Genomic DNA, 27,857 nt, shown 5'->3' on the forward strand with positions numbered 1-27,857 from the left:
AGTACCTATATTTATATTCTGATATTCATATCTACTAGATACGATATAGTTTCCAAAATATTTACCTATTATTGTGTTCTTTAATATTTAAACTAAATAAAAAACCTATATTTGGCTATTCACACCTTCACCTGTATATACCTTATATGCGTCATATATTAATAACAGCTATTAATATAATAATAATAGTATTATATAATTTACGCAGTTTGTTTTTGGCAAAAATTATTTCAACTTACTTTATTATTTATAAAAAAATTAATTACTCGTTCTATTACTATATAGATATATTATAAAATATCGTATATTCTAAATATATATTGGGTACATTTTAATTATTATAATTATGTTGATAATAATAATAATAAAAATTAATATTAATATTACAATACATTGTAAACCTTGTTATAGTATTACTTATTTTATATATTTAAATATTTAAGTATCAGGCATCAGCTATCACAATAAATTATTACTGTAACACTATAATGCTAACTATACTTCATTAGAGTTCTTAAACTTCATAAATTAGTATATAATGGCCTAAATTAATGCTTAGTTTATTAATTATTATTATTGTAATATTATAGAATTATCTAAGTGTAGTAGGCAACCTAGTAGATAAAATTGTATGGGTCCCAACCACGAGCATGTATAATTACTAATTAAGTATATATATACACGATTTGTCATCTTAAATTTTAATATGTTTTATGTTTGCTAGTTGGATTTTTCACGATATTGCAAATATTGTTAAAATTATAACTTATGAGTAAATGGGTAATTATGTAAAATATAAAAATTAAAAAATGCTCATACATGATTTAATGAAAAATTAAAGTTATGAATTCAAAGAAAAATTTTAATATCATAAAAATGCAAACGTACATATACAGATACTGTTGTAAAGTGTGATAATAGGGCAATATTCACTCTTAAAAAGCACAGCGCGAGATTGCAGTCTACAGATTATGTTGAACGTAAATATGTTGTGAGCCAGAGAGAGAAAGCAAATGGTGCGCTTGCACATTATCTTAAGATAAATTAATTTTACTAAAAAAATAACAATTGACATTGCAACAATGTTCGACAGCAGCTGGTCGTTATTATTTATGAAGATTGTATAGAATATTACACCTATTAATATTTGAGCCAATTAAAAGTTTGTTTTAGTTTAAATTACTGTACTAGTTTTTCGTATTGTAAATGATAAAATGTTTGGTATGTAATGTATGTATATATGCCTACATTGATTCCTGGTGTAATATTAATATTTATTTTTTAAATAATTGTTTATCAATTATCAGGCAATAATTATAGCCTATATGCATACCCGATATTGTATATCAAGTATAAATATCATGGACAATAGAACCTATGTCTTTATACCATATAGACATAGTATATACCTAGTAATTACTAATTAGTAGGTATGATAAATATAATGCATAGTATCTATAATTATATATTTAGCCACTTTTTCTTTACATACCTACCTAATATTTTCATTATATATTTTGAAATTTTTAAAAGCATGATTTAATTCTGGATTCTATTCATATTATTCATAGAAGTAGTATGTTGAACTGTGTTCATTGGGCATTCAGCACACATTAATGACGCTATGTGCTCATTATAATTTAAACATTTATGTGAAACTAATTATTATTACGAAATTAATTTTTTTCCTTCATCTTACAGCGGATTATTTCGACAGACTGGTGGACGGAACCGCCGAACCGGGGATGAGAAAAACATGTTAATAATTTTCAATATTTAGTCACAGTATGCTCAATAGGTATGTAAATTGAACAGTTTTGGAACAAAACCCACAGAACTTTTCAGTTTTAATTGTATCCACAATGTCATAAGAATTAGACATTAGAGGTAGAGGTAGGTACCCGTCGGCCATCATTATGAATTTTCTAAAACAAAACGTATGACGTGTTTATTTTGTATTTGTATATTATACTAGGTAAATAATAATGGTCGGTTATTATATAGATACTTTACTATTATAGTGTTATTACTTAATACTAAATGGTAAATATAATTCATAATATTATATGATTAGAATAGGTAGGTTATTACCCGTGTCATAAATGTACACTGTACAATCTGGAATACTTTACGTAGATGTTAATAATAATTGTTAAATGCTTTTTAAAATGTAACACGCAAATACGCAATATCATTACCTACTTAATATTAGTATTCTACAATTTTACCATGTTTCATAATTAATCATATTTTACTATTTTAGAATTGAGTTGGATTTATCAATTAATATTATAAATAATTAATAATTGACATAGGTAATATTCGTCGTTAAATTTTAGTAGTGGTATCACGGCGTTCGGGCGATACCACCGTATAACATAAAAACAAATAACAATTATTTATATAGCCATGGTTTACTGGTTTGTGCCTTGTGGGGGTACTGTAAACTGTTATCTCCTGAATCGTCCGAGTATCGGACTCGGATTTCAATAGCTCGAGACTCACTATTTTTACAATAGGGTATTACTGTATGAGGTTTATTGTGTTTATCGTTTATATTAATGCTGATATTATAAATTATAATATTATTGTTTACCCACTTGCTTTCATGAACTGTCTTTAATTTAATTGGAATTTAAAAACGTTTCGTTGGTGTTGAAACATAAATACTCAATTAATATAATAGTTATTACTTATAACTTATAGGTATTGCAACTTGGTGGAATTCGGAAGAAAATTAAATTTGCACTACTAATATTGCTATTAGTCACTTATTCACTTTCTAATTGTAAGTATTATAACAAATAGTCAAATATCGTTGGTTGGATATTTATTAATTATTACAAGGTTTTTAACTAACTCTTTTCATTGTTTTTTGAAAGGTTTTTCCCATTCAGCAATAAATATGTTTGCTTCAATGTTTAAATCACTTCTTAATAAATCTGTTATTGATGCTAAGAAGGAAACAACTGCGGTGGACTCTGAAACAGTTAAAATTACTAAAAAAGATGTCGAAGATATGCTAACTGGATTGGATGAGATCAAAGATAATTCAGATAATGATGATAATTGTTCCGCGACAAAGGATAATGTTACTGAAGCTATTGAGTTATTGTCTATCACTGATAACCATCCATTGATGGAATATTTAAATGATAGTGCTACATTTGACAATTTTGATGACACTAAAAGTGAAGTTAGCTCTATTGGAGAAAATCAACTAGAAATTCCTGCAGTTGAGGATCCCAATATAAAAAAAACGTTGAACCAAATTAATAGTCTTCAGTGCTTATTTACGTGGAACATAAAATCAAAGAACAAGAAAAATTTAATTTTATACATCCGGAATAAGTATGGAGATTATAACTTAAATATAACTTCATCTGAATTTACATTAGAAAGGTAGGAACGTTTTAGTAAATAATTGAATAAAATACTTAGTATTAAAATTGAAAATGAATCAAATACGCTTTAATTAACTAATCATTTATGGCAGTCTACCTCAACAGGTAACAATTAGACACTTCCACGTCATATTCAATATGTACCTCATTATCTTCATTCATCACCACAGTGATCATTTCTAAAATCAGTTTACTTCATACCTATTCATAATTTTTAAACTAGCCCATTAGATACTTACTTCAAAATATATAAAACTACTGACTAAAATATTATTCAAAAAAATGCAAGCAACCATCAAAATTACTTAAACAAGGACTCAAAAGATGGGTAGTGTCTACCCAATCCCTATTCAAATTAAAATAAAAAATGTAAATGATTAACAACAGTTTTTACATTCTATCAGTAGGCTTTTTTTTAAATCATTTTTTATCTGTTTTTTCTCATAGTTTTATATCTTTCTAATAGTTGTGACTATTGTTCTTAGTGTAACACTTGGTCTATCTCTATACATTGTATAATGGGGTAAAAACCAAATTATAAAATGGTGTCTGCTATATTATGAAGGATTCAATGTATTATTAGTAGTATCACTATTATCATAATTGTTTGCTTTATTTTAAAAAAATTAATAAAATTGGGTGTTATTTTATTTCTCATATGGTTTAATCCAACACTAAAAGTATTAAAATTGGTTAATACTATAGCAACAACAAATATTACAATAAGAAATATAAATATAAAATTTTAATAAAATTTAGAAACATAAATTAGTAGTTATTAGTCAAATAGATAATAGTAATAAAATAAAACAATGTAAAATATATATGAATGATTGGAAAGTGAGTTGGGATACTATTTGTTGAGTCTTAGATTTTAATATCCAGATTGGTCAGCCATTTTTAGTAACCTTGTGGAGGTGTTTCATTCCGCCTTGTATGTTGCGTACTGGACAGTCTTCCACGATGTAGTTGGTTGTCTTGATTATCATGCCCGCAGTCGCATTGTGTTGTATCCCTAAGTCCCCATTTATACAGCTTATTTCCCATTTTTAATGACCAGTTCTAAGTCTTTTTAAGGTCACCCATTCCTGCCAAGGTATATAGGTAATGAATTTCAAAAATTCATTTTTGGAGAGGGGTGAGTCAGGTTAGAGGACGGTGTTTGTTTAGAATAAATGTATTTTAACTGGTTGTTATATGATTGTAAACTTTTAAATTAAATAAGTAAATAATTAATTTAATTTGATTAAATAATATTTATATTTCTTACTTAGGTTTATAGGTAACATAATTATTTCTTATGAACTATTTCATAAAGGTGAGTCCGAATTAGCCCAAATGAAAATATTGGAAATTGGGACTTGGCTTGAAGATTTAGATAAAGGTACTGATGAGTTTTATTTATCTATTAAAACTGGTCTTCTACATGTTATGAAGGCAACTTTCATTCATATGTTATTTGCTACTAATCTTACTGGAGAATGTAAATGGGTAAGCTAATATTTTTAATTAGGCATTATTTATTTATTCTCATATAATATTCAAATTTGTAGTATGCATATTATTTTAAATATTTGTACCTATAAATTACATTTAAAGTTTAAACCACAACCAAACACTACTTTGTGTATAATATTTTCCACACAAAACCAGTGTAAGTAGCATAATAAACATAAACAACTAATCAAATTGGTGTTCAGAGGAACTGATTTTGTGTTGTTAGTCTTACAATTTTATATTTATGAATTAATCTATTATCAAACTATTTGTATGTCACCATTTTTATGATATTTAGATTTGTTATGCAAGTTAGTATGAGTATATTATATTAGAATTTTAAAATGTTCATATATTGCAGTACAATTGTATTGAATATTAATTTGAATTTCCCTAATTTGAATGTTTAACACTTGATTAATAATTTGTTTAAAAGAAATACAGTTACATATTTATCATTATTATTAATTTTAATTTGTTATTTTATTTTTTTAAATACATTTTTAAAATGTCTAAAGGAACCATAAAAAAATTGTAAAATAGAAATAATAATATATAATTGGTAAATAGTGGTTTATCAGGTATCGGATTTATTTTAATATTAGTTTGAGGGTTTTTGCAAAAATATATTTGTGTTAATGGGATCAGTTATCGGCTTTACTTACGTAGCATATTTGGATTATTAAAATCAGTTAAAAGTGTTATTGGACCATCTCTACTTAAAATATATATAACTATCAGATATCATAGATAACAAGGATACTTGAGAAAAGTATTGCTAACATTTGAATATTTGATAAAGCTTAAATTGTGAAATAATATTAACTTCCTATTCTACTGATTCTCAATTTTTTTAAATGATAACTCAAATAAGATATTCAATTTTTTTACAACTCCTTAAAATATTTTCTTTTAATTGTGCATAGATTATAATACCATGTGTTGGTGATCCTGTATTATTATTTATTATTAGTAGGCAACCACGAGATTGAGAACTACAATACTATATATTTTAAATAGAAAAAAATTGTTTAGACTAGTCGACTAACATGTGGATTTATCTATCATAATTTCTTAAATATCAGTTTCTATTTTTTTTAGTTATTAGATGATATTGAATCATTTGCCAATATGGATCCTAAATCAAGAGCATCTGTACATGCAATACGTGCAGCTGTCTTAATTGAATATGGTGGAAATCTTATCTATTTAAAAAAAGCTTGTGAGGTGGCAAAGAAAGCATGTGATTTAGATCCTAAAACTGCTTATTGGTTTTATATTTATTCACTTGCATTGACAGCTCAAAGACAATTCTCTCAGTCACCTAAATCAACTCCAGCTGAAAATGAAATGAATACAATTCATCAAGCGATTGTTTTGTTTAATGGAAAAAATGCTCTTTTCAATTACCATAAAATGGTTCTATATAGAGATACTATAGTTGGAAATTATCATAATAATAAAAATAAAAATGATAAATCCTTTTTAAATAAAAATCTAAAAGAAAACAAAAAAATTGTTCATATGATTAAGTAAGTAAAGGATTCAATTATCATATTTTTAAGAAATTATTTTTTGTTGTAATTTTCTAATTATTTGAAATGATTTTGGCATTTGGGCATTATATATCATTGCTTGTAGTATGAATAACTACATATGTATAAATAGATAGATATTATTTACTTCATAAAAGAAATAATATAATATGTGATAAGTCTTTATAAAAACATTTTGGTCTAATTTTGATTGAAACTCGTCACTTAATATTAAATTTTAAATTTGGCATAGAACTTATTTCTAAATATTTTACAAGAGAGTTTTGTAATGGTTTCTTTTATATTTATTTGATATATTTAATGTATTTTTTTTTATTGTTTTAGAACCATAGTAAGCATGAATCCAAAAGACCCTCACTTGATAGTTAAGTGTGCTAGAATATTAATGACTCTTCCAATTATGGTTCGTGATTTTAATTTGGGAAAACAATATTTGACAAAAGCCTTTGAAATGGCACCAAATGATGCCACTGTCTTACAAGCAATTGAGAATACAGTTCAAGCATATAAAGCTATTGTAAGATATATTCCGAAAATGTATTCATGTAATGTTCTAGTTAATAGTTTTTTTTTTGATAATTTTAGTCAAATAAACAGAAACCTAAAACAAGTGTAACAAAACAAAATCAACCTCCGATGAAGAATAAGGCATCAAAATTAGGAATAGATTTAGGGCTTATAGTGAAAAAACAAAGAAATGGAGAAGATCCTGTCCCTTACCTAACTAATTTGCTTTCTAAATATGATGGACTCGATAAATCAAAAATTATGGCTCAGCTTTGTTCTTATACAATATTATTCAAAAGCAACCTAAGATCTGGTGTTGAACAGTTTATTAAGTTGATTGAACAATCAGATATTGTCAATAATGATATAATTACAGTAAGTATTTTTTTTAAATATATCAATTTTAACTTGTACTAAATATTATTGTCCACCTAACTTACAAATTATCCATCTATTATATGTTTTTATTGCTAATAAACAAATTAGAAATATATTTTTAGTTATACTTAAAATATATAAGTAATGAAAAACACCTTTTGGTACATGCAACTTTGAAGGTGGTTTCTGGTAGTAAATTATATCTAGCTTGTACATTTGGATGTCAAAGTTATGATTTGGCATTACTTTTCAAAATAATCAGCAAAATTGATAAATAAGTTGCTTGTGATTATTTTCTTTTTTAATAATTCAAAAATTGAATCTTCACCAAGTACATATAGCATTTTCCAAGACCATGATATAAATTTCAAACATTTCAAGAATTATTTATGTTAAAAAAAAACATTCTTGTAAAGCTTGAACATTTAACATAAGATTCCTTATAATTTACACTTATAGAAATTATAAAATTTTAAAAATGCATGGTTTTTAATATTTTGTAAGCTTTTGAACTCCATCAAAATTATCAAAATTATCAAAATTAGCAAATTATATTGTAGTTAAAAATTAATGAAATTCTTAATTTTAATATCCTAGGCCAGACGTTTCCTAACTGTGGGTCACATTATGTTTTCAAATAATATATTTTTTAGATATGTGTTTCCATTAATTTTCGTTGATGTTTAAATTTAGTTTTATCATAAATTGTTATCTGAGTTTGTCACATTTACGAATTAACTACGATTGTATCAACTCGACGCAATCAGATTGGTAGTTATGGAAAAGATAGCAATTTATTGCTATAATGCTATAATTAATTCCTTGATAAAAATTTAATAATAAAATAAAATGTTCTTCAATTCAAAATGATTCTTTTTTAAATTTTTATTTGTAATGGCAAAAAAAGGTCACTGATGTTATTGTGGGCCTACTGGGCCTCCAAAGTTTAAATAATTTCCAAAATGGGTCGTACGAGTTTGGGAACCTCTATCCTAGGTTTAAAAATAAATGTAATATGAAATTCCTCATCAGTTGTGTTATTACTAAAATTAAAACAATGATTAACATAGTGCTTTTATCACTGTTGAAGGTTAAAATGTTGTTAGAAATTGGATATTTAAACAATAAATATTTATATTCATGTCAAAATCTATTTCATACTGTTCTATGGTAGTACTGACTTATTAGTTATTATAACCGTCATACGTGATGTTATACTATTATTATTATTATGTATATAATTTATTTTTTTTGACAAAATGAATTCAACAATCTGTGTAAAAGGTACTTCTTAAGAGTATTTTATTTTTTTCAGAAACATTTTTCATCATTTGGTTCAAAATCATTTAATTTATCAGAGCTTATTTGTAACGAAATTAGATTGGCCACAAATTTAAGTGGCACTTCTTCTGATGATTTACTGTATTACTGTAAAATGTTAACTAAAATCATAGAAACATGTAATTTAAAAATGAAAGATGTTGACTCATCTATGAAAAGCAAGCTCATGGTTGATTCTTCAGTTAAATCTACATTTTCAAGTACATCAGTGCGAAGTGAAACTGAATCATCAGATAATGAGAGTATTAATAAAAATAAACCAAAAAAAAATCATAAGGCAAAGCACTTGCAAAAGACAGGCCCTAAAGTTTTTACACACAATGTTGAATTGAACAAAGACGCAAAAGTTACAATTAATGCCAATTCTAAAAATAATAAAAATGATTCAAAAAAACCGCAAAATAAAAAACCGCAGCCAAAAGCAAATGATGTTAATCAAATGAAAGTTAAAATTGCAAAAGTTTTAAATTCTTCTCACGGAGAAGGGGCTGCACTATCCAATAAATCAAAGGATATGACTATAGATGATAATTTAGCAATGCGGCAAGGAATACAACGTTACACTCAGCAGTTATATCAAAATATTTTAGCCAACACTCAGACACGTTTTAATTCACCTAATGTATCTTCTACTGAGCTTAATAGCTATTTTAATCAAAACCATGCAAATTTTTGTTCACCAATTCAATCAAATCCATTTCAGAATCCATCTACAACACCATTACTTAGTCTAAGACCCCAACTAAGTCCACAAAATCCAAAACCTAAACCAAAAACAAATTTTGTTCAGTAGCATTCAAAAAAAAAATGAGTTGAGTTTATTTTTGTTTTTAATTTTTTTTCCCTAAAATATACAAGGTTTTTTTTTATTATAGTACTAAGAAATTAAATTTATCTATGATTATAACATTATGTTGTTGTTATATATACATAATACATTTTTCAATTATTTTTGTATACTGTTTCAATATTAAATCACAAGTTACTTATTTTTTTTGCCATTTGACTATTATAATTTTATAGATATTCAGTTATGACAATAATATTATAAAAAAAAGTTTACTAATTGAAAATGTACTTATTTTTTCGTACACTTGAACATTAATAGTTAAGTAACATACTATTTTAATTACTATTTTATTTTTAGTGTCTACATGACAGTAGTTGAAATAAAGCTTTAAATTTTCAACTTCACTGTTTCTTCTGATGAGAAAGTGAATCTAGTTAGTATTTTTAAAAGTTTGAATTGAAAATTCACAGTAATTTTATAAAGGCATCAGGAAAAACAATACGTACATTTAAAAAAAACACAAATTTTTACTCAAAACCAGTTTCTAACAAAATTGTTTTTGTTTTTCGTAATCAAAGAAAAAAATGGGTGATAGAGTGAACTGAGTACATCTGCTGTACATCAGATATAGTTATAGTCACTGTAATGAAATTGTTAAATTTAAAACAAAGATATAAAATCAATGTATTCAAAAAACGATTCTGAGCGAAGACGGTTTGCAACCTATAGTATTACTAAATAGGTACATTTTATGACGTACACACCGAGGGAGAGCAATACTAACAGCAGTTCCTCCCTCGGTTCTCGATAACAAGTCAAATAAAAGGTATATTTTATGATATTACTGTGATTAAAGTAATTTATTTTACTATTAGGCACTAGTACTACAGTCAGTCACGAATCCAGGGGACCTAGGGACTTCAACCCCAGTGGCGTATATAAGGGGGGTTTGAAATTCACCCCCCCCCCCCCCGGCACTCATATGAATTTATTTAATCAATGTATTAACTCTAACAGCGAAACACGGGATGATACAAAAATGAAAATTGCAGGTGAGACGTATTAATAAAAATAGTTATTCACTTAATTTATATGAAATAGGTATTACTAGATAATTAAAATAATGACGGTCCGTCGTACTAACCTCATGCGCTTTATACGTTCACTGCGCGGCTTATTCACTCAATTTAGCGATTGGAAGATCTTGAACCACTCCTATATACGAAATTCTATTGGTTCAGCTTCGAAAATTAATTTTTTTCAAAATTCTTTAATGAGATCTGAAGTATTAAAATAATGTTTAAAAAAAACATATTCCAAGTACCCAACAAAATACCCTTATAAAAATGTGTGAAACACGTTGGGTAGGTCGTCACGAAATTATGTAAAGATTCAAAGATTTATACGAAGTTATAGGCTATAGCTTATGCATTACATAATCTCGAAAATAATCATAATATAGAAACATCACAACTAGCTTTTCAATTACTTAAGACTCATCGCTCATCTCCATTAAAAATAGCATTATCATAGAAAAACTTTTTGCATTTACACTGCCATTATGTAGGTAATGCATTACAAAAAGTAAAATGTGATTTATCTGAATGTTATGAAAATGTTAAAAATTGTATACAGGTTTTATCTTTTACTCGCATAAATGCCGATAAATATTTTCAAACATTGTTTTTAGAAGTCAAAGAAAAATTGAATGTATTGGATGAAATTACTCAAATACCTCGAATAACTGGGCATCAATTGTCTTGTAGTAATACATCAGCTGAATCACTGGACCAGTATTATATACGAACAATGTTTATACCACATCGATTATTTTAAAAATAGAACGATTATTAATAGAACGATTTTCTAAACACAATAAAATTATTTCTGTACTACGAAAATTGATTTCAAATCTCCTCAACAAGTTTAAACCTAGTTATAATCAAGGCTGTAAATTTAATGCACTTAAAAACTTATAATATGCACTAAAAACTGACAAAATATGCTCTAATTTTTCAAAAATATGCAACGAAACCACAAAAATTTAACTTTTATTTTTTTCATTATAATTTTTTATTAATTTTAGTTTAAATATTAGTATCGTTACATATTGATATGAGTATAAGAATTGTTGGACGTACTAGTCTTGATCTTCGTCTTCTACAAGATCTTTAAAAGAAATAAGTTTAAAATAGATTATATTTCTACTTAAAATTATATATTTTAAGTAGTTATTGCATTGTACAATCAATGATTTCTTTGGATTTCAAACTTGAAAGACCTAATGTTTGGTACCCACATATTGCTATATAAAGAAAAAGAGAGTTCTACGTCCGACGAAGTTATTGGGTCTAACTTGAAATACGTCATGTCGCTACCGGTTAAATCTTCTGGTATATCCAAACCTACGTTCTCTTTTTCACCAGTTAAATTTTTGAAATATTATGCATAATTTGAAATCCTTTGTTTTTGTTAAAAACTGCTCGTTATTTGTTTTTAATAGCAGTTCCAGCTGTACCTGTTAATTGACTAAACTTTATCGAAATATCTTCTACAATTTCAGTCAATAATATCCGAGTAAAAATAGAATAGGTAGTGTCTATGAAACTATAAAAGTCATAGTTTATACAAATAAATTTAATATTTTAATGTCGATTTAGAACATATTGACCGAAAAAATGTAAATATTAAGAAAAAAAGCATTTACACAAGAAAATTATTAAAACATACATTTATATGCCCTAACCCATGAAATATGCAAAAATATGAAAAATAAAATTAGGTATTTGAACTGTAAATAAGTCAAAAAAAATTTTTGCCGAGTCCATTTTATTATACAGTGTAGCAAAAAAACATGCAAATGCATTAAATTCACAGCTCTGGTTTAAATGATTTTGAAAAATGTATAGACTTTATGTACATGTTTTTCCCAGGTACAATACATTTGAATCAGAATTAAAAGTATGGATAGAAAAATGGAAAAAATGTTTCCTAGAATGAGTGTCCAAAGTCTGTTATTGATACTTTCAATAAAGTATCCGTTGATTTTTTTCCTAATATATGGTGCTTGATATCAATATTACTTATTAGTTATTACTGTTATTAGTTATTACTGTTATTAGTAACTTCACCGGTATCAACAGCATCATCGGAAAGATCATTTTCAACGCTAAAAAGATTGAAGCTGTACTTGAGAAATAATACAAGTCAAAATTGACTAACAGGATTAGCCTTCATGTCAATTTATCAGCATCTATTTCAATAGGGACTGAAGAAGTGATTAATAATTTTGCAAACCTGCCTCGAAAATATAAGTTTCTAGTTTTTATAATTTATTATTAAAATAAAGTTGATTTATAATAATAATTCAATAATTATTTTTATACCTCCCTCCTCCCCCCGAAATTAATTCTTATATACGCCACTGATTGGCCCTCTCACCTCCCCGACCCTCTTCAACAGTTATTTCAAAACAAAACAATTAAAATATATTATAGTTTAATATTGTTATAGGTACCTCATTAACATTAAGTATTAACGATTCCTAATCCAACCATAATACAATTAATAACCATTTCTTTCATATTTTCGGGAACACGTGAATTTAAGCATTATAATTTATAATGTGTATGTTACCTACGGTCAACGGTGACAATTTTTATATTTACGTTAAAGCCCGACCAATGTCGAAAATTATCTTGTACAATACAAATTTACGTAAATGACCGGTAATTTACGTAAATGGCGATACATAGTGGTTAATGTTGTAAACACGGGTATTTTTTTATTATTTACGTCAATTCCCAACTCCTGTTACATACGGGTCACTGTTAAGTATCACTTATTTATCTACACACATTAGGTACTACGTTAGTAGGTATGTATTATTTTTAAGAATATCATTGATAATCAGCGATAGTTACTCAAGTAAACCATAATAATATTAATATATTATAGCTGATGGCTAAGTTAAATAATGCCGTGCTTATTTAACAAATTATCAAAGGTACCTTGGTAATTTGTTTTATTGGATTTTTTTTCCCATAACGTATTTTAGCTATTTAAGTTTCGTTGCAGACATCGTAGACGTTTCATATCGCTTGATTCGCAGTTCGCCAGTTCGACATTTCGCAGTTCGCGCGTCAGTTCACGTTTTATTGCATTTTTAAATATTTACTTTTTATTTACATAAAATATTAAGTATGGATGTAGATACTATGCGTAGTTACTACGCCATAGTAAATTCTACGATTTATTTAATAAGTTGATTAGTCAAAAACGGACTGACAATAATATTCCTATTTTAGTTTATCGGAGTATAGTGACCAAATTTCCAACGTTAAAGAGTCGAAAAAAATATTAAGTACTAAAGGATTGAAAAAATCGGTAAAAGATTACAGGATGGTTCGCAAATACGAAATATTAATGGTTAATGGAAAAAAAAACGTTTGATAAAACAAGTATCTATCCAGAAAATAATAATATATTATGCTTTATTATGTATCAAGTGAAGATTTTATATTATATTAAGATTATATTATATTATTGATAATAAGGCAATTATTAAAAATTGTAGTCTGTAATTAATTTTATTTAGGTAATTGACCAACAGTCAATGGTTAATAACGTTAAGATTCGGTCATTGAGGTAAAATTCTTTTATTTTATTTTGTAATTTACAACAATAGGTAACCTATTATCTTGGATACTGACGTTATTGCCCGGTAGTTAACGAAAATAACCTACCGAATTGGCTTCTAACGTTAATGACCGGTTAATAACGTAAATATTCAATTTTCATCATTGACCGTAACATGTATATGGCTTAGAAGTAATTTTTTTAGGAGGTCCTTCCCCCAAAATTCTACCCTGGATTTGCTACTGATTATAGCGAGTAGGTTAAATTCATTTTTGTCAAAAAATTGAATTTGAAAATGTCATAGTATGTATAGCGTATAAAATGTAATAATGTTCCTTCTCTAAAAGTTTCAAGTACCCACAAATAATATTTTGAAACTACAACAAAATAACTAGAGTTGTTATTCTTAGTCTTAATATGTAATTTCGTCCAAATTTGAACTTAAAACGCCCATAAAAAATTACTGTGGATTTATTCTATTTTTTTTATTTCCCCTAACTACTTACGAGAAACCTTGTATGTCGTTTTCAAATTTGTTGACTGAGCTAAAATTTTTTCATCAACATTATTAAAAAAAGAACTAATAATCGAAAATGTCATATGCCTATATAAGCAGTTTAACATGAGTCATAATATTCAGAAAAGGTAAGATCTACTAAAGCATTATTTCTACTAAATACCTTGTACATAAAAAAAACCATCATTGTCTTAAGATGAATACATTCATCGTTCCGCTTAGAATCTAAAAATAACCGTAAATATTTACATGAAACTTTCACCGAATATTTATCCTAGCATTTTCCATTCATTGTACAATTATTAAAGTTATAACGATTAGCATAATTTTTTTGCAAATATATAGATAACCATTCGTGCTAATTTCAAAACCTATAAAATCCTTCCCCTTCAAAATCAAAAATACATCAATGACGCGGACTGGGTAAGCAACAGGTCTCGCCAGGGCCGTCGTTTAAAAAAGGTTGACATTTTTGTTGACTTTTCATTATACTTCACACATGAATATGCATGCCAAGGTTTGAGGATCGCACCACATTCATTTATATTATTGGGAAAAATTCAAAAATCCCTACCTAGTATCTAGTGATATTTAAGTGATTACATTCGTATATTAAAATAAATTTAGTAATTTTATTGTCGGTATGATAGTTAATATATTGTGTAGAAGGTACATGAAGGCTTATGAGTTATGAGGAATCTTCACCGTTATAGATTATAAGATTTTGAAGTGAATAAGTATAACACGATCAGGAGGGTTAGGGCCTAGGGGTGCTTTGCATTTGTAACACCCTCCTGGCTACTCGCCCGATCTAATTTATAAGTCGATTGTCTATGTCATAAAAATGTAATCATCTATAATCATGGGTACAAAGATCATTGTACATCTTCATACACCAGTTAAATAAATTGTGTAAATTATTTTCTCTCTTAATACGTTTATAATCCATTATCCAATTATTCTAATTTAGTATTTTTAAATATTAATATACCTATGTTATAAATGTATTAGCCTCTTGGCCTTTATCACGGACTAATATATATTATATATTATATATCTTAGACTTTAGTCCGTGGCCTTTATTAATATAACATCACATATTTACATAAACAATAGACATTATTCGCCACGCCAATTTATTATAATACTGCTACAGTGTTCGACGCTCATAAAAAAATAAATAGTCACAATATTAATTTTTCACGGTTGTGGTAATAATTTTAATCAGTTATCACTTATCAGTTACCATTGTAAACGTATCACCATTCGATTATTAAAAGTTATCTACTACAAACTTACTTAGTTAGGTACTTAATTATACTTATAGTCGATTCTTGATTGGCGAATGACAAGAAGCGAAAATGTTTTCTATTTAATATTTGTAGTTAATAGTTAATACTACTTACCTACTTATAATTGTTATTTGTTATATATGTGAGTAATAAAACTTACCGAAGTGTCTCAGTCATAAAATTATCTGTGATATTATGTTATACCAAATATACCTGTATAATATATTTTTTCATTTTAATGTAGAAATGTTCGAACAATTATAATTACCATCTTCTAAATGATAATATAAATGTAAACATTTTTAAAGAAAATTCAATTTGAATCTATTGTTTAACTTTTCAAACGTAAGTAACAACTACAAAAGTTATTTCAATATTTTTGCTAAGGATAGTATTCAACTAAACACGTTTCTCTGTTGAATAGGTTTTATTAACAGCAATAAATATGTTTGCTTCAATGTTTAAATCTGTCTTTAATAAATCTGGTAAAAAAGCCAAGAAGGAAGTGGAATCTGAACTAAATAAAATCACGAAAGAAGATGTAAAGGACATACTTGCTTCTTTGAATGAGATTAACGTTGACGGCAAAGACATTTTAGATAACAATGTTAGTCGTTCCGTGTCGTTAGATAATATTATTGATGGTATCGAGTCAATGCCTATTGATGATGCAAATCCAGTAGATTTGAATGATAGTGCTTTAGTTGACAATTTTGATGACACTAAAAGTGAAGTAAGTTCTATTGGAGAAAACCAACTATCGTGTGAAATAGTTGAAAATTCCGACAAAACCAATACTGCAAACAAAATTAACAATCTTCAGTGTTTATTTACATGGAACTTAAAAGCAAATAACAAGAAAAATATGATTTCATTGATACATAATAAATATGGAGAATACAACTTAAATATATCTTCATCAGAGTTTACATTTGAAAGGTAGCTAATAAAACCAATATTTAATCTTCTACTTTAGGTATATTCTTTATTTGTATTTTAAACACAAGTAGCTTCAATGTTGGCTTGGGTGTTTGTGTAAAACAAATATAAAATAAAAATGAATAATCCCATTTAATGTATATTTATTATTGATAAATACAGGGTGTCTTTACCCATTAGGAAATCTTCTGAAATAATGGAGTTATCATAGTTCTGCTTTTTAATAAAACTCACATGGACAAGAACTTCAAGTATTTTATGTTTTAATTTAAGAAAAATTGCTAATTATTTAATACCATAGTGGTATTAAACATGTGGCCTGTGTGCTTGTTTGACCGGCAAACGCTTTCAGTGCAATTTTACTTGTAACTAGAAAAAATATTATAAATTAAGAGTTAAATGAAAATAAAATGTTTAAACTTTCAATTTTTCAGAAAAATTAACCTAACAAAATGGTTAATTTTAATTTAATTGAAAAAAATTAATTTTTTCACTTTTTCACCAAAACATTAAAATAAATTAAAACATGAAATATTTGTAGTTTTTTTCCCTATGAGTCTTATTAAAAAACCAGGATTATGATATCTCCATTATTTCAGGAGATAACGCAATGGATAAATTATGGGACACTGTATTGTACAAATACTAAAATACATAATGTGTATGAATAAAATACCAATCTATAATATAAATAATTTGTTTTGATTCTTATGTTTAGGTATGTAGGTAATTTAATTATTGGCTATGAACTGTTCCATAAAGGTGAATCCGAATTAGGACAAATGAAAATATTAGAAATTGGGAAATGGCTTGAAGAACTAGATAATGGTACTGATGAATTTTATTTATCCATCAATATTGGTCTTCAACATGTTATGAAGGCAACTTTTATCCATATGTTATTTGCTGCAAATCTTACTGGAGAGTGTCAATGGGTATGTTATTATTTATAAATTAGGATACTTTTATTTTAAGAATATATAATTTATTTTGATAAATTCAATTTTTATTCAAATTATTAAGAAAAAAATGTCTGTATTATGTTGAGAATAAAAACTAAGTTATTACTTCAATATTCTTAAAAAAAAAATATTGAAATAATTTCATTGTACTTTTTTATTGCCCTACAACTATTTTTTTTAGCATTGATTTGAAAATATTGGAAATCAGGGGTTTAAGTCGGAACCTTTATGATTTTATCAGTTTTGGATTTTAGAAAAATAAAAATATTGGTTCAGTTCTTCAAGTTTAAAAATGTTTTTTTTGAGATCAATTTTTACAAATATCAATTTACACATGTTAACAAATAAACTTTTACTACTAATTATAAACAATTAACAAATGTACCTATATGATCAGCAGGGCTCGTAAGTTCATGCATTTGCATGTTTTTTTTGCTACATAGAAAAATATGCTAACTGAGATACAAATCCGTTTCATAACAATAGTAATAATAATATGAAGTTTAATAGTGCATGTTTTTGCATGTTTTGGGTGTAAAGGCATATTTGGCATATAATCGTTTTTTTTTAGAGTTTATAGCGCATATTATTTCATAAAAAAATTGTTTAGAAAAATATTTAAAATGTTTCTTGTTTCTTATTTACTTTCTCGTTTACTGAATGATAGTGTTTTGATTTATTTTTATTTTCGTGTGACTACTTACTTTTCTAGTATTTCCCTATTTAGATTTTATGCGTTTTACTTAGTACTGCGGAAACAATTTTATAGCTAAAACTACCATCATCCGCCGTGTATAGTCCCTCGTCGAAACGATACCTGTACAAGCATGTAGACCTGTACAATGTTTCTTACCAATCCGCATCTACAATTTTGTTCTCTGGTACAGTATAGTTTTCTTCCACACGCCAGTCGCCGATGTGTTGATTAACTGTACGAGTCGTGAAAATGTCAAATAACTAATATTTCATTCCAAATATTTTCATTGTAGGTGCAGGATAATGGTGTACCAAAATTAGACAAAAAATGACTACCTAATTAAAATTAATAAATATGACAAATCCACATGATTATCAGATTACCTATATGAACTTCACAAGTATTCATTTTATCAATTTTGATTGTTAAATATATAAAAAATAAAAGGAATAAAATACTTTTAAAATTAATGGATATATTTTTATTATTTTAAAATTTGCTCATAAATATTTTACATAATGCATATTTTGAGTTCATAATTTAAAAATGCAAGGGCATTTAAATGCATATTTTCGAACTTTTTAGTGCATATTTTAATGCATATTTTGCTAATTTTTAGTGCATGAATGCATGCATGCTTATTTGTGCTCTTTTTAGTGCATGAACTTACGAGCCCTGGGCATTACCATGGTAAAAACGTTTAATACTATTGTAATTTTTCAGTTGTTGGATGATATTATACCATTGTATAATATGGATTTTAAATCAAAAGCTGCTGTACATGCAATACGTGCAGCTGTATTTACTGAATATGGTGGAAGTCCTCACATTTTCAAAAGAGCTTGTGATAGTGCAAAAAAAGCATGTGATTTAGATCCTAATACTTCACTTTGGTTTTATATTCATTCAATTGCTTTAACAACTCAAAGGCAGTTTTTACGGTCACATAAATCAAATCCAACTGATAATGAAATAAATGCTATTCAGCAAGCAATTATGTTGTCAGATGGAAAAAATACTGCTTTTAACTACCATAGAATGATATTAGATAAAGATACTGCAATTCGATATTTTCATGAAAATAAAAATAATCCTGATAAATCTTGGATTGATAAAAATCGGCAGGCGAATAAAACAATTGTTCAAATGATTAAGTATGTAAATAAAAAAAATATTAATTAGTATCATAGAAATATAGACTACTATGTGCATGTATCATTAAATACCTATAGACTAATGTTGAGATAATTCTTCCATTTTGTAAGTGTAGATTATATTTCATATTAGTTAAACTGTAGTCACCCCTATCTATTAGTCCGAATAAGTAACTCCAAAACCTAGAATCTATACTCTGTTCACAATAAGAATACAACTTGTTCGTGCATCTCCCACCCTGCGCTTAGACCTCTAGCGCTGGAATAGTGGTGGGAATGCCCAAGATTTGTTCTCTAGTTTTGGTTGCTGCCCAGTTGTGTTCTAATCATGAATAGAGTATAAATATTAAATTCTTCCAATGCTATTTAGTTTACAAAATGTTTTGCTAAGAGTATTTATACACAATCAATTGGAATCTTAAATTGTAGTATGTCTTTACTCAGGGCTAGGCAAGGGGGGCTACCGTTATTATAAATACAATAATAAGTCAAGTTGATGAGCAAAAAAAAAATTTTTAACGGGTTAATGATTAAAGATGTCAGACCCAGTGTGTTTTTAGTATAAAAAAATGTTTTACAAGAAAAACTATTACGCCCTATAAAATAAATTGTTGGATTCAGTTAATTTTTTTAAAATTAAATAAGAGAACATTTTGCTGGTTGAATTAAAGCCCAATTTCAAAATTAAAATTATAGAAGTTAAACCATGCATTTGAATAATGTACAATATTTGTTAATTTTCATAGGTATTTTTCTAGCTCTATAGTAAAATGAAAGTTTGGGCTTTGACCCAACCTAAAAAAAAGTTTTCATCTTTCAAATGAAAATGAATTTTCAATCAAAATTTGACCTATAAATGCGTGAGGGTTTTTCCTGTAGTAATTTTTGTTGATATAATTCACCATATACCTAAAACCTATATAACCTCCCTTAAATAGGTATCGGGCAGTAGATTAGTGGATGATTATTATAATTAAGTTAAAAACTAAAATATAAATTCATTTTCAAAGCTGAAATTTATAATAAAAAAAAAGTAAAAACTATCTTGAAAGCATCCTGTCCCAAGAAAAATATATTAATTGAGTATAGCTAAGGTATATTTTTCTAATGGAAACAAATTGCTGACCAAATAAAATATAACAATATTATTGGCACATTTGCTGATTAAAAAAGCAAGAAGGTTAATTTATAATACATTTTTTTCTTTCTATATTATCTATATTAAGTGTAAGTAAATGATGTGTTGTGGTATACATTAATTTCCTTATTCATAATGTTGTGTGTACCAAATACTATATATTTTTAGTCTATTTGGGTCCTTGCCCCATTATAAAGGAGCATTTGACTGTAATGTAATTTAAGGCCCCATGAGTTTACTTTGCTCCGAGCCTCACAAATCGTCATGGCGGTCCTGTACATATTTCATACATTTTTACAGATGTCAATATTAGAAGTTAGGTTAGGCTATTTGTGATTAATTACAATATTTTATGTGTATGTATATTTTTACTAATAAATCCATGAAATTAATTAGGTTTATATGTTAGAATAAGGTTAAAACAAAATAATTAAAAGAAGCAAGTGTCATCAGTGGGTGGCTTCTTCATTCAAAATTTCATTCTTCCTTGTCATTAGCTCATACTCCGATTGCATATAGATTGTGTATATATTAATAAAGACAAAAAAAGAAGGTTTATATGTAGTTTAATTTGAAAAAAAAATTAAATTATAATGTGGGTACTGATTATAAATTATAACAACAATTATGAACATATTTTATAAATTTAAGATATAGGTATTTAGAAGGAGTTTTATTTAGGTTTCCTTTTCCTTTTTTTTTTAATATAGTTAATTATTTAATTATTTTAGAACCATAATGAGCATGGATCCAAAAGACCCTCACTTGGTAGTTAAGTGTGCTAGAACATTAATGACTCTTCCAGTTATGGTCCGTGATTTTAAATTGGGAAAACAATATTTGACAAAAGCCTTTGAAATGGCACCAAATGATGTGACTGTTTTAAAATCTATTGAAAAAACAGTTGAAATTTATAAAGAAGTTGTAATTATATTCAGAAATAATATTCATAATATGATGTTAAAAGAATTTTTTTTTTTTAGTCTAAAAAACAAAGACCTGGCAGAACAACTGAACCAAAACAAAATCATTCGTCACTGAAGAACAGAACACCAAAATTAGGAAATGATTTAGGATTTATTGTAAAAAAACAAAAGAATGGGGAAGATCCTATTCCTTACCTCACTAATTTGATTTCTAAGTATGATGGACTTGATAAATCAAAAATTATAGCTCAACTATGTTCGTACACAGTATTATTCACAAACAATTTAAAATCTGGCGTTGAAGAGTTTATAAAGTTAATTGATCAACCAAGAATTGCAAATCATTTTATAATTACGGTAATAATGTTAAATTAGTATAATCATTATAATTTATAAATTAATATAATTTTTATTTGGCATTTTAAATTATATTTTCTTTTTAACAACATTATTTACTAAAATTATTTTTTTGTAAATAATTATGTAGTAATTGAAGATATTTTTTGTTATTCATTTATAATTTGAAATTAATCTCATTTTCTACCATTCATTTTTTCAAAATATTTTTATTTATAATGAAAATAAAAAGTGTCTTATAATATTTTTATTTTACATTCCATTTTATGTTGCTTTGTAAATGTTAACCAATTTTCTTATTGTATAATTTTTATTTGTTTTAGCAACATATTTCATCATTTGGTTCAAAGAAATTTCACTTAGCAGAACTCATTTGTAATGAAATTAGATTGGCTACAAATTCAAGTAGTACTGCTCCTGAGGATATGTTGTACTTTTTTAAAATGTTAACGAAAATCATGGAAACTTGTAACTTACAAATGAAAGATGTTGATTCTTCTTTGAAGGCTAAGCTAATTATTAATTCATCCTCCAAATCGTCATTCTCTAATACAACTGATCAAAGTGAAACAGGTTCATCAGATAATGAGAGTGTTGAACAAGTTTTAGTTAAACGTAGAACTAAAAATCGTAAGCCAAGGAATTTGCAAAATACGACTCCTAGAGTATTTACTCAAACATTTGAAGTAAATAAAGGACCAAATAGAAAAAATAATAGGTCCCCTAGTAATATTTCCTCAAGAAATCATCAAAGCCAAAACACCGCAAACTCAGCTGCGATCGATCAAATGCAATTAAAAATGTTAAAGTTTTTAAATGTTTCTTCTGCTGAAGGTCCAAGGTTTTTCGATAATAATTATTCCAATATTTTATCAACCGAAAACCTCAGAAATGTACAAACACAATCACAAGTAGAACAATATACCCACCAGTTATATCAACATATCTCAGCTAATAATAATACTCATCAGGATCAGAGAAATGTACCTGAGACTTCAGCAGGATATTATGGTGGGCATAATAATCCACCATTTTCAAATTTTAGCTCTATGCCGCAATATTCTGGATTTCAAAATCCACAACCACCTTCATTATTAAATTTGAGACCTCAAATTAATCTACAGGACCCACAACCTCGTTGGCAAAGACCAAAGAAATGGTCTCCCAGAAACCAAAAATAAATAAGTTGACTGATTTATTTTTATTTTTTCATTGATTCAATAAAATATGTAAGTGTCTTAATATGTTGGTAATTCTAGTATGTAAGCAGTTTTTTTTAACATCATTAAGATGTATCAGCGCCTATAAGAGTTTTGTTATGAAAAAATATTAGTAAAAAATAATTTTTTTCTTTCAAGATCTTAATTTATAAACATAACTTATTGCTAATAAGTTATGATAGTTTCTATGTATAACTCCTCATAACATAATATGTTAACTATTTTTTTTACTTCAATAAGTATTTACTTTTGTTGATAAAGTAATTTAAGCAAACTTCAGTTGTTATTTGTTATTCATTTTGTGTAAAGAATATTATACAGTTTATTATTTTATTTACTATTTAAATAGTACTAAGCAACATAAACTTTTACTCATATTATCCAAAAATATTATTTTATATTTTAAATCATTCAAGGTTTTATTGTTAGTGTGATTTGTTTTGTACTTTAAATCATTTCTAAATTCTGAGACAAATTTGGAAACAAATTCCAAATAACATTTTAACCTTAGGGTTTTCATTATAACTAATTTTTAAATTTCAATATCATAAAAAAATATAATTTGTAATGTATTGAATATAAAATACTTAAATAATATTTTTTTTAGTACCAGTAAAAAGTTATAATTAACTAGGTACCATTGGTTAAACTCATTATAATTAAAGAGTTCTGGTGTTAATATTTTATACTTAATTAATTCTTTAATACTTGTTGTCTATTTTAATGTTTGTTCATTGGATGAATATATTTTTAAACAATACTTTTATTTATAGCTTATTTATTTATGTTTATTTCCTCATATGTATTAAGTGAATTATGTTGTCTTATAATCATTCTGAATAATTATGAATCACAAGTTATATGTGAACAATAGAAATTTCAATTATGGTAACAAACAATATATTTTTATATTGATTAACTACAGTTTTTTATAATTCCATTTATATCAAAATTGTTCTACTAGTAGAAAAATAATTATTTTACATTTAAAATGTAAAAACAAATTTGATTTAAAATTGTCAATGTACAACTATAGCTGTCAGGGTACTAAATAGTGTTATTCTCGTGTTATAGACTAGGGCTATTTAATCAATTAAACTAAGGTTGGTCCATATGGTCACAATATGACTTGTTAGTTATAATAGCTACTACTACTATAGAACTATCATATTATCATACATGAAAATACAATAGTCGCAATTGTTTGATAACTTCTATCAGCCTGCCCTCACAATTGTACTTTTATAATAGCAACTTTCACAATAATGTTTCCGAGATAAGCTTATTGAAATCAATTTTTTAATCTAGCGAGTGTAGAGGTAGAAATATTTCAATATTTGTTTTTTGTATTATCTATTATAATTTATTTTATTGCGTATGCAGGGATATCTTCAATGGAGATAGCCTTACCTTGCAATTTTTTTTAACAGTTTTCAATTTTTTTAATTACAACTTACTGTAACTGAACTATTTCTTGTATTGTGTTTATGTTTATTGTGTTTGAATGATAACATAATTAATAGGTAATAATAAATTAACCAGTTACTTTTTATTGTATTTTGTTGTCCTAATATGTTGTTAAAATAGGTTTATTTTTATCTCAAGAGGACATCATATGCGCCATACAGGTACAAGTACAACCCACGACACAACAAATCAGTGGCGTAGCCAGGGGGGGAGGCTGAGGGGGCTGCAACGACTACACTTGTCCGCCCATGAGAACGTATGGAGGTGACCAGAGGTCATTCCTTTACTCACGTATCTCGCTATCATTACCACTCCCTTTGCTTATTGTATCTTATCTGATGTTTTTTTTAAATTATTTCCCTTAATTCATTATTTTTTTTTCTTTTTTATTGTTCAAAATTTGTTGTTCAACGATATATCTAAATTTTTTCTAAATTGTATCAAGCCTAATGACATATTTTGATTATTTTCGACTGTTAAATGTTACAAAAATGTTCTTGTTTGTGTATATTTTCACAAAAAAACGCATATTAATTATATTTAATGTAACTCAATACATTTTTTGAACACTTTCAATACCTATACTGCCCACTAGTTAAAACTAATACTTTTCACAAAAAAAAAATTGTTTCTTTTTTTACGTACCTACCTATTAAGAGTGGATTTATATGTTTAGAACTGTATTTCAACAGAATAATGGCCCCACTGGACAGGCTCGTGTGTGATGACTGATGGCCTATGAAAAGTTAACTTGAAAAAGCAATTCAATATTTGAGTACCTACTTAAATGTATTTAAATACGGTTTTGTATGAATTTGTATCTAAAAATCAAATACCTTTATTTAAATACTTTATTCACTATCGTCTTTATTTCAATTAATTAATAATATTATTTTTTTCTAGTATTGTTACTAAAGAAGGCGTATTTAGAGGCAATATAGGTGCTGCAACTTACTGGGAAGAATACATTCAAGGCAGAGAATTGTGAGAGGCGTTTTGTAACAGTCGCAAGGCCTTTCGACGAACTGTAGAGTTAGATAAGAATATGAATAAAAGAAAGATAAAAATATGTGTTATATATTATATTATAAAGATTTCTTGCTACCTAGTCCAGAGGCTATCCATTGAATCAAAAACCTGGAGATAGGTGATCTATAGGCCCGACTTGAGACAACGTTACTTTTCATTAACTTTTTACCAACACATAATAACTATTAGTCTACCCATACAGCAAAATTCTTCTCGGGACGTCAATAGGACCATCCTAATCATGTCCTTAAGTCTACCTAATAGTATGCTTGATAAGGTCATTCTAAGGATGATCTTAGTACTACTACTACAGTCTCTAACGATTTATCTCCCATTGGTATACCGGGAGGATATTGGATAAATCCTATTTGGGAACTGGTTTGTTATAGGGCGCCACGGCGAGTGAAAACTTTAGAGCCCATATAACAATAAATACATCGTATAAATATAAAATAATGAGTTTATTTATTGATATTATAATGTTTATAATTTGACGAAAAATACGTGCTATACTGCTATTACTACTGTAGTTAAATTCATTATATTCAATTTTATTTATGTACGATCTATAAATCATTCTATTTTATATTTCATGTTTTATGCTTCAATGTTATTAGAAGTGTTCTATCCAGAGATTTTATTGTTATTTAAAATCTCTGGTTCTATCATTTACATTGATAAGTATATATTACTTACCTATCTAATAAGTAATAATTACATATGGGTTGAAACTTGTGATTGTTAGTTTTAAATTAGGTATGTACCTATAATCTACATTTATAATATTATTAACTATATAATATAAAATATTTTCATATAGGTAGTCAATATCTGTGGATAATATAAGTACCTAGTTATATAAGAAAGTTAAATACAATTATAAATTGTAATAAATGCATCAGTCATTATCAGATGTCAAAAATTAACATAAATAATTATTACACCACATAAAATATAATATTATGTATACCTGTTATATTATCTTATTTCAAATTTAGGGTCATTAGTCAACCTTCAGTCATAGAAATTAAAAAAATAATAAAACAAATTAGTGTCAACCGTCAGAGGAGTAAAAATAATGTACATATTAAGTTGTATTCTTGTGAGTTGTGACTATTATACTATTATTAAAACTGTATTATCTTATTATTATATCGAGTGATTGTGATCACCACGACCGTGGTTCAGAGTTGAAACCAACCATTCCTACCACGATATGTATTTTTAACCGTGGTAGATACAGTTACCTATACTAGATAGGTACTTATTTTCGTTGTATACCTGTCAATTGTATTTGTAAAGTCATTAATCATCAAAATACTTATATTCTGTATAAATTATAATTTATACCATTCAACATCCGTACAGGAATTGCATAAAATTAATATTAAAATTTTAAAATCATGTTCTGGAAATTGATCTGGTCCCAATCGAAATTGTATCAACGTCCAAATATGTTGTAGAATTAAGATAAGGGATTATCTTTTAGTTTTGGATAAATTAAAAAGAAAAATAGGATTTTGTGTTACTGTTAATAATTCATTATAGAAGTACATTATTTTGTAAACTCAGATATAGGAATAGGTAGTCATTAATATATTTTAGTTTATAATATTGTTATAAATTTACACAGTTCTGAACTTACCTTCACAGTAAGAAGGATGGAAAACAAAATAAATCTAAACAGCAAAAACCAGAGTGTGAGTGATGTATAATATGACATTATGACCTCCAAAACATTACAAAATACGAATACCTACTCACTATGGACGAAATGCAATTTGCTTTATGGTAACTGAAATGAACAAAAAGAAAAAAAAACAGAAAATACAATATTATAATATTCTTGTTTGGTTTGATTCGATTGATTGGTTCTATTACATTTATAAGTCTAACTTAAATAATTTAGGCAAATTATTTTTCTTAAAATGACATATATGTACTTGGCATTACGATATTACCTATCTGGCTACCTACTAATATTATGAAAGGCAAAGACAGCTAGAAGGCTGTAGATCAGGGGTGTCCAACCTTTTGCAAAGACAAGG

General features: G+C 26.8%; 2 protein-coding genes across 3 annotated transcripts; both read left to right on the forward strand.

Moving 5' to 3' along the window:
* The first annotated feature begins 1,685 nt into the window (after nt 1-1,685).
* Nucleotides 1,686-9,533, forward strand: LOC111037440. Its single transcript, XM_022320056.1, has 8 exons — nt 1,686-1,798; nt 2,707-2,788; nt 2,883-3,402; nt 4,679-4,895; nt 6,003-6,433; nt 6,782-6,974; nt 7,043-7,339; nt 8,658-9,533. The coding sequence occupies exons 3-8, from the start codon at nt 2,906-2,908 to the stop codon at nt 9,474-9,476; spliced, it is 2,454 nt and encodes an 817-aa protein (XP_022175748.1). The 5' UTR covers nt 1,686-1,798; nt 2,707-2,788; nt 2,883-2,905; the 3' UTR covers nt 9,477-9,533.
* A 6,358-nt stretch (nt 9,534-15,891) lies between these two features.
* LOC111038033 lies at nt 15,892-24,045 on the forward strand. 2 transcript variants are annotated; one of them, XM_022321066.1, is made up of 7 exons: nt 15,892-16,265; nt 16,345-16,859; nt 17,578-17,794; nt 19,242-19,672; nt 21,542-21,731; nt 21,794-22,093; nt 22,417-24,045. In XM_022321066.1, exons 2-7 carry the CDS (start codon nt 16,366-16,368, stop codon nt 23,272-23,274), a joined length of 2,490 nt encoding a protein of 829 aa, XP_022176758.1. In that variant the 5' UTR covers nt 15,892-16,265; nt 16,345-16,365; the 3' UTR covers nt 23,275-24,045. The 2 variants fall into 2 exon arrangements, with proteins under 2 accessions (XP_022176758.1, XP_022176685.1); XM_022320993.1 differs by having other exon boundaries at nt 15,893-16,265; nt 21,542-21,734.
* Nucleotides 24,046-27,857: the final 3,812 nt, after the last annotated feature.

The sequence above is a fragment of the Myzus persicae genome, unplaced genomic scaffold, assembly GCF_001856785.1.
Source record: "Myzus persicae strain clone G006 unplaced genomic scaffold, MPER_G0061.0, whole genome shotgun sequence".
In the NCBI taxonomy this organism is placed as follows: domain Eukaryota; kingdom Metazoa; phylum Arthropoda; class Insecta; order Hemiptera; family Aphididae; genus Myzus; species Myzus persicae.

What these genes read in the sequence shown, in the direction of transcription:
- LOC111037440 (XM_022320056.1), top strand. Translation starts at nt 2,906, where the DNA reads ATGTTTGCTTCAATGTTTAAATCACTTCTTAATAAATCTGTTATTGAT. An exon ending in TCTGAATTTACATTAGAAAG is followed by an intron (nt 3,403 to 4,678) that starts GTAGGAACGTTT and finishes TTTCTTACTTAG; the next exon opens with GTTTATAGGTAACATAATTA. An exon ending in TTACTGGAGAATGTAAATGG is followed by an intron (nt 4,896 to 6,002) that starts GTAAGCTAATAT and finishes TATTTTTTTTAG; the next exon opens with TTATTAGATGATATTGAATC.
- LOC111038033 (XM_022320993.1), top strand. Translation starts at nt 16,366, where the DNA reads ATGTTTGCTTCAATGTTTAAATCTGTCTTTAATAAATCTGGTAAAAAA. An exon ending in TTACTGGAGAGTGTCAATGG is followed by an intron (nt 17,795 to 19,241) that starts GTATGTTATTAT and finishes GTAATTTTTCAG; the next exon opens with TTGTTGGATGATATTATACC. An exon ending in CAAATCATTTTATAATTACG is followed by an intron (nt 22,094 to 22,416) that starts GTAATAATGTTA and finishes TATTTGTTTTAG; the next exon opens with CAACATATTTCATCATTTGG.